At 67.1% G+C, this 7,414-nt stretch overlaps 2 protein-coding genes across 7 annotated transcripts in view; one reads left to right on the top strand and one right to left on the bottom strand.

Annotated features, from left to right (window-relative positions):
* Window positions 1-902, top strand: part of CCM2 (CCM2 scaffold protein) — a 61,612-nt gene extending 60,710 nt beyond the window's left edge. For all 6 annotated transcript variants that reach the window (XM_024115123.3, XM_028490234.2, XM_028490232.2 and 3 more), the window contains one exon: window positions 382-902. In XM_024115123.3, the coding sequence (XP_023970891.1) occupies window positions 382-662 (281 nt within the window). In that variant the 3' untranslated portion in view covers window positions 663-902. The remainder of the gene's footprint in view (window positions 1-381) is intronic.
* A 1,713-nt stretch (window positions 903-2,615) lies between these two features.
* The window catches only part of NACAD (NAC alpha domain containing), an 18,318-nt gene continuing 13,519 nt past the window's right edge, over window positions 2,616-7,414 (bottom strand). The window contains exons 3-9 of the mRNA XM_055085114.1: window positions 6,376-6,746; window positions 4,154-6,248; window positions 3,896-4,008; window positions 3,740-3,814; window positions 3,186-3,332; window positions 2,945-3,094; window positions 2,616-2,834 (exon numbers count right to left, since the gene is read on the bottom strand). Of these exons, the coding sequence (XP_054941089.1) occupies window positions 2,616-2,834; window positions 2,945-3,094; window positions 3,186-3,332; window positions 3,740-3,814; window positions 3,896-4,008; window positions 4,154-6,248; window positions 6,376-6,746 (3,170 nt within the window). The remainder of the gene's footprint in view (window positions 2,835-2,944; window positions 3,095-3,185; window positions 3,333-3,739; window positions 3,815-3,895; window positions 4,009-4,153; window positions 6,249-6,375; window positions 6,747-7,414) is intronic.

The raw sequence follows: 7,414 nt of genomic DNA on the forward strand, positions 1-7,414 counted from the left end.
CCCTCCCCCTCCTCTCCTCCCCCTCCCCTCTCCTCCCCCTCTCCCTCCCCTCCTCTCCCCCTCCCCCCCCTCCCTCTCTCCCCCCTCCCCCCTCTCCCCCCTCTCCTCCCTCTCCCCCCTCTCCTGTTTCTCTCTCCACACTCCACACTCCTCTCCTCTCCTCTATTTGGAAACCTCTCCTCTCCTCTCCTCTATCTGGAAACCTGTGTAGTGGGGCTTCTGTGAGGACTGAGGGGAGTGACGCGAGGGTGTGGCTCCCAGCCCACGCCTTCCCCGCTGCAGAGCCAGGGCCGGACCAGACGCGGGCGGGTGGTGGGGTGACCCCCCGGGCCGTGGGCTTTGTGCGGGAGCCGCAGGGTCAGCTGTGCCGTGTGTGTGCAGGTCTGCGGCCCTTCATCCCCGAGAAGGACAGCCAGCACTTCGAGAACTTCCTGGAGACCATCGGGGTGAAGGATGGCCGCGGGATCATCACCGACAGCTTCGGCAGGTACCGACGGGCCATGAGCTCCACCTCCACCTCCACCTCCAACGGGAACAGGGCCGCGGGCAGCTCTGACGACCAGTCCGCGCCCTCGGAGGGGGACGAGTGGGACCGCATGATCTCGGACATAAGCAACGACATCGAGGCGCTGGGCTGCTGCATGGACCAGGACTCGGCCTGATGGCGCTGGGACCCCTGCCAGCTGCCCTCCCCGCGCGGGGCCCCGGGCGCAGGTGGCTCTACTGTGGAGGAGGCACCCTGGTGCTGGGGCGGAAGGCCGCGCTGCGCCCCCCTGCATGCCACCCTGCCTCGGGAGGGGGTCTTGTCAGCCAGACCCCGGACAGCTGTCATTTTGCACATGACGTTTCTATTGAAACTCTCAGAGACCTTAAAAGAAGTTTACTGCAATGTGGATACTTTATCTCTGCTTGCTAGCGTGTTCCTGCTCCAGTGGGGTAGGAGCCGGGGTGTGCGCTCTGGCCTCTGTCTCAGACCCGCAGGTCGGGGCTGGGCACGGTGGGCTGGGCGCTCACGCCTGCTGCCTAAGGGCAGGGCCTGATTTGGGGTTGTGGACACAGGGCAGAGAGCAGGTGTCCTAAGCACACGTGGACGTGAACATCAGGCCCCCGCTGGCAGGACCTGGGCACTGGGCTGTCTGAGGGGCGCTGGCTGTCCTCCCCCGCACCCAAGCCCCAGTCCCCGGCTCTCATCCACTGTCACGGTGGTCTCCACAGCAGACCTGCACACCACCGCTTCAGAAGTGCCGCCGTCCCCACCCTGAGAGTGCGTCGTCTTGGAGCCCAGGGTCCCTCGTCAGCAGGAAGGCCAGTGGGGGCACTGTGCCCGCCCATTTAAGGCCCTTCGCCTCGTTCCCCGCTGGGCTCAGCCCCTCCTGTGCCTGTGCCGTCCCCACCCTGAGAGTGCGTCGTCTTGGAGCCCAGGGTCCCCGGTCGTCAGGAAGGCCAGTGGGGGCACTGTGCCCGCCCATTTAAGGCCCTTCGCCTCGTTCCCCGCTGGGCTCAGCCCCTCCTGTGCCTTTAGGACATGGGGAGGTAGTGGTGGTGACCCCAGGGCAGGGCCGTCGGGTTGCAGGCTGGGGCCTGGGCGCTGCTGCGTGGGCGCGGGAGGGCCCAGCTCCAGGACTGCTTCCTCGCCCGCAGGACGCCTGCGCGTTGCTGCGAGGTCGCTGACCGCGTGTGCGGGAAGCACCAGGCTCAGCAGGGTGGGTACTTGAGCCCCCAGGAGGGAGGGCAGGGCCGTGGGCTCGCGGTGAGGCCGTGTGGGAACCAGGCAGGGGTCTGCAGCCCCCTAGGCTCCCCCCGCTGCTGAGGGGTGGGGCAGGGTGGGAGGAGGGGTCTCACACTTGGCTCTGGCCCGGGCTCTCCTGGAGCTGGTTGTGGGCCTGGGTTGGGCAAAGCTAAGAGAGACCGTTGGTAGGTGTTGTCTCTAGGTGTGTGTGCAAATCGACCTGCCCTGGAAGCATCTGGAACAGCTGGAAACAGCCACCTAGTCCAGGGGCCGGCGCCTCCACAGCCCACCCTGGGCTTGAGCAGAGGGGACCTGGTGTCCCAGGAGTGTTCTGTGGCCAGTCAGGAACTGCTCCTCCTCTCCGGGGGCGCCACCCACACGTGGCCTCCCACTTTGTGGCCTCCCTCTTGTGTCCTGGGGCGTGGCTCCCACCCTGCGGATCCCTGGCCTTTGTAGGAGGGAGGAGAGGACACGGGGAGGACGGTGACTCCTGGAGCTGGGCCGTGGTGAGGGGCCAGGAACTTTGGGGCCTGCACTGCTGAGTCCCTGCGTCTGGGGAGTTCCTTCCGGAAACCGCAGGCCCCAGGCCCATACCTGGGGCCGCGGCCAGGTGACTGGACTTCCCGCAGTCCCTGGGCAAGTTGGGCGCCCTGGGCCACGGGGGAGGGGCCACCACCCTCTGGGACTTGGGGGGAGGACCGCCACCCTCCTTGGGGCCTGCGTGGCTTCAGGAAGCATTTTCACGCTTCCTCCAGCCCGTTTAGCCGGAGCGTGCGCTGGGGGAGCCTTTGGAGGAGCAGAGAGGCGAGGAGGGGACACCGGTTTATTGAGCAGCAGAGCCGGGGGGGCAGGGGCGGAGCCAGGTCTCTGGTCAGCAGCTACATTGTCAGCTCCTGCAGGAAGCGCACAAAGAGAGGGCCCCGTTGTGTGAGGCCACAGCGGACGCGGCAGCAAGGCGCCTGCGAAGGGGCCGGCCACTCACCATGATGGCGTTGACGATATCGCTCTGGTTGTCCCTCAGGGCCCGCACGGCCTTGGCCCTTGACACGTTGGCCTGCGCCATCACCAGCTCAATGTCCCGAAGCTCCAGCCCCGTCTCGTCCACCTGAAGCGGGGCAAGCAGGGCGGTGCTGTAGCGGTCCCCTCCCCCGGGAAGAGGCCCCCAGGCAAAGCTGCCCCCTTCGCGGGGCTGGGCCCTGTGCCTCTGGGCTTCACCTCCTCGTCGTCCTCCTCCTCTTCCTCCTCCTTGCACTCTGGCCTCACCCTCGGCCCAGGCGCTGACTCGGGGACCAGGGCGGAGGGCTCCGAGGGTACCTTGAACTTCTCAGCCGCAGCTCTGTGCACCTGCTGGGACAGGTCCTCGATCTGCAGCACAGAGCACAGCTGTCAGCCGAGCCCACGCCCCCCGCCCCCGGCCCCCGGCCCCCACCCCGCGCCCACGGCCGGCCGGTTGGACCTTGGCCTCGCCGAAGACCACGTAGGTGTCTGAGGCCGGGCTCTTAAAGACGTCAGGCTTGGCGATGACAAAGAGGATGTTCTTGGACTTCTGGATGGTGATCCTGGTGACCCCCTGGATCTGTCGTAAGCCCAGCTTGGACATCGCCTGGGGGCGCAGCAGTCTCAGGCCCGGGCATCAGCCCCAGAGGTCCCCGGTGGGGGCTGGGGGAGGGGGAGGAGCAGGCCCAGGGGGAGGCGGCACACTGCCAGGGTCACGAGGGCTCTGCCACCGACTCCCGGGGACCCTCTGTGGACCCTCCCAGCTGGCCCCCCGTGTGTACAAGAGGGCGTCGGACCCGGGCTGAGAGGCCACGTCAGCTGACAGCCCAGGCCGTCACTCACACGAGGTATCCCGTTACTGCCTTGACCCGGCGGCCCCTGCCCCTGGACTTCATCGGCCATGGGGTGGGAAGGGGTCCGCTTACGCAGCCAGCCCCAGTCCTGGGTGCTTGGGTTGCTGGCCAGCCTGGTCCCTCCCGGGGGCGGCAGGGTCCCCGCAGGGCCCCAGCCCACCTTTCGGGCCTTCTTCTCACTGCGGCTCTGCTTGACTTTGGTGACGGTCTCCTCGCTCCCGCCACCTGCCAGGGCCTGAGGAAGAGAGGGGTCTGAGCGCCCGAGGGTGGGGCGTGGAGCCCTCCCAGGGGTGCACGTCCCCCCGCGGTTGGGCACCTGGGCTGGGCACTGCGCGGTCTGCGGTCCCGAGAGGTCCTGCTCCTCCAGCTCGGCCGACGACTCCCCGTGGCTGTCTGAGTGCTGGCCGGAGCCTGGGGCCTGGGGTGAGTCTGAGGACAGGGGAGGTGTGAGGATGGCGTCCGCCTTCTGGACGGGGGCCTGGGGGCGAGCAGCGCTGGCCCTGCGCCGGGGGCTGGCGGCCCTGCCCCCTGCAGCCCCCGGCTCAGGACACTGCTCCAGCCTGGAGCCCCTCACCTTCTTCCAAACTGTCCTGGTCATCGTGCTGCTTGGCGGCTGGGAGCCCTCGAGGTCCGGCTGGGCTCCGGAGCCCAGAGCCAGGAGGCACTTGGCAGGGGGGCGAGATCCTCGAGGCCAGGTCTTTGGCATGGGTAGCCCCTTTGGGGGCCGCCTTGGGGCTGAGGAGGGGGGAGTGGGGCGGGAGGCTGACCTGCCCGGCCCCGGGGGGGTTCTTGGTCCCTGAGAAGGCAGCCACCGCCCGCTGGGCTCTTGCCCGTGGTGGTGGGAGTCCCAGAGAGCCCAGGGGCTCTGCGCCCTCCCCCAGGTCTTCCCCGGGCACCTGGCAAGGGCAGGGGGCAGGGGGTGCCGTGGGGGGTGGGACTGTCTGCATGAGGACACCAGGAGCAGAGGACTCAGCGCCCTGGATGCTGTCTTGGGGTGCACTGGGCAGGCCCCCTGTGGGGCCTTGTGGAGGCTGCGGCGGGGAGAAGCCGAGGACTCCCGGGGCTGCCTGGGCCTGCTCTCCGTTGTGCGGGCCCCGCACGGGCTCTGGCTGCCTTGAGGGCAGTGGAAATGCCGGGGCAGGATCTTTGGGACAGCTCCCTCCCAGCCTGGGTAGAGCCCTTGATGGAGACTCCGGGCAGGAGCCCAGCCTAGCCTCTGAGGCCACAGCCACGGGAAGCCTGGGCCCCAGGGTGGTCCTTCCCTCCTCCTCCGGGCTTGGGGGCCCCACCTGGCCAACCTCCAGGCTGGCAGCAGGACGTGCCTCTGGGCTGCAGACGACTACCTTTAGAACGCCACGCCCCTGGTTCTCAGCCCCCGGGGCCTCCTTTAGGGGCGAGCTGGGCTCAGCTCCATCACCCCCATGCACACGGGCGTCAGGACAGGCTCCCTGCTCAGATGCCAAAAGGCCCTTGGCCACTTCCTCCCCACTGGAGTCAGGCTCTGGGGGACCTGGGGCCTCCGTGGCAGGCTCAGGTGTGCCTGGGGCCTCCGTGGCAGGCTCAGGTGTGCCTGGGGCCTCCGTGGCAGGCTCAGGTGTGTCTGGGGCCTCTGTGGCAGGCTTGGAAGGGCCTGCATCTCCGTCCAAGGGTATCTGAGCATCTGTAGCTGGCTTCAGGCCACCCAGATGGATCTGATCCGAGGCCAGAGAGTCTGAGCCTCCAGTGTGGTCTGGGTCCCTTTTCTCAGGCGCTGGCCTCAGTTCCAAAGTCTTGCCTCCTTTCTGTTGGGCTGTGTTGGCCATGGGCTCTGTCCCTAGGGTGTAGCCTGTGTCAGCCTGCAAGGCCTGAGGGCTGGCCTTGGTGGCAGATCCTTGGCTAGAGGGGAGGCTTGCATCCTGCAGGGGCAGGGGTGCTGTCAGGCCCACTTCTTCCGGCTGGGGCTCAGTGCTAGCCTCAGAGGCAGATCCCTGGACTGAGGGGAGGCCTGCATCCTGCAGGGGCAAGCATGCCATCAGGTCCACTTCTTCCGACTGGGGTTCAGGGCTGGCCTCGGAGACCAATTCCTGGCCCGAAGGAAGGCCTGCATCCTGTAGGGGCGTGGATGCCATCAGGTCCACTTCATCCGACAGGGGTTCAGGGCTGGCCTCGTAGGCAGATCCCTGGACTGAGGGAAGGCCTGCATCCTGCAGGGGCGGGGATGCGGTCAGGTCCACTTCTTCCGACTGGGGCTCAGGGCTGGCCTCGGAGGCAGATCCCTGGATCGAGGGAAGGCCTGCATCCTGCAGGGGCAAGGATGCCGTCAGGTCCACTTCTTCCAACTGGGGCTCAGGGCTGGCCTTGGAGGAAGATCTCTGGACCAAAGGGAGGTCTGCATCCTGCAGGGGCTGAAATGCTGTCAGGTCCACTTCTGGCTGGGGCTCAGGGCTGGGTTCGGAGGCAGATCCCTGGACTGAGGGGAGGCCTGCATCCTGCAGGGGCAGGGATGCTGTCAGGTCCACTTCTTCCAACTGGGGCTCAGGGCTGGCTTCAGAGGCAGATCCTTGGCCAGAGGGGAGGCCTGCATCCTGCAGGGGCTGGGATGCTATCAGGTCCACTTCTTCTGGCTGGGGCTCAGGGCTGGCCTCGGAGGCAGATCCTTGGCCAGAGGGGAGGCCTGCATCCTGCAGGGGCTGGGATGCCATCAGGTCCACTTCTTCTGGCTGGGGCTCAGGGCTGGCCTCGGAAGCAGATCCCTGGACCGAGGGGAAGCCTGCATCCTGCAGGGGCAGGGATGCCGTCAGGTCTACTTCTTCCAACTGGGGCGGATGCTGTCAGGTCCACTTCTTCCAACTGGGGCTCAGGGCTGGCTTCAGAGGCAGATCCTTGGCCAGAGGGGAGGCCTGCATCCTGCAGGGGCTGGGATGCCATCAGGTCCACTTCTTCTGGCTGGGGCTCAGGGCTGGCCTCGGAAGCAGATCCCTGGACCGAGGGGAAGCCTGCATCCTGCAGGGGCAGGGATGCCGTCAGGTCTACTTCTTCCAACTGGGGCTCAGGGCGAGCTTCAGAGGCAGATCCTTGGCCAGAGAGGAGGCCTGCATCCTGCAGCGGCAAGGATGCCATCAGGTCCATTTCTTCCGGCTGGGGCTCCGGTCTGGTTTCGGAGGCAGATCCCTGGACTGAGGGAAGGCCTGCATCCTGCAGGGGCAAGGATGTCATCAGGTCCACTTCTTCCGGCTGGTGCTCCGGGCTGGTCTCAGAGGCAGATCCCTGGACTGAGGGAAGGCCTGCATCCTGCAGGGGCAAGGACGCCATCAGGTTCACTTCTCCTGGTTGGGGCTCAGGGCTGGCCTCGGAGGCAGATCCCTGGACCAAAGAGAGGCCTGCATCCTGCAGGGGCAAGGATGCCATCAGGTCCACTTCTTCCGGCTGGAGCTCAGGGCTGGTCTCGGAGGCAGATCCCTGGACTGAGGGAAGGCCTGCATCCTGCAGGGGCAAGGATGCCGTCAGGTCCACCACTTCTTCCGGCTGGGGCTCAGATCCCTGGCCAGTGGGGAGGCCTGCATCCTGCAGGGGCAAGGATGCCGTCTGGTCCACTTCTTCCGGCTGGGGCTCAGATCCCTGGCCAGTGGGGAGGCCTGCATCCTGCAGGGGCAAGGATGCCGTCAGGTCCACTTCTTCCGGCTGGGGCTCAGGGCTGGTCTCAGAGGCAGATCCTTGGCCAGAGGGAAGGCCTGCATCCTGCAGGGGCAAGGACGCCATCAGGTTCACTTCTCCTGGTTGGGGCTCAGGGCTGGCCTCGGAGGCAGATCCCTGGACCAAAGAGAGGCCTGCATCCTGCAGGGGCAAGGATGCCGTC

Source organism: Physeter macrocephalus, chromosome 5 (genome assembly GCF_002837175.3).
Source record: "Physeter macrocephalus isolate SW-GA chromosome 5, ASM283717v5, whole genome shotgun sequence".
Lineage (NCBI taxonomy): Eukaryota > Metazoa > Chordata > Mammalia > Artiodactyla > Physeteridae > Physeter > Physeter macrocephalus.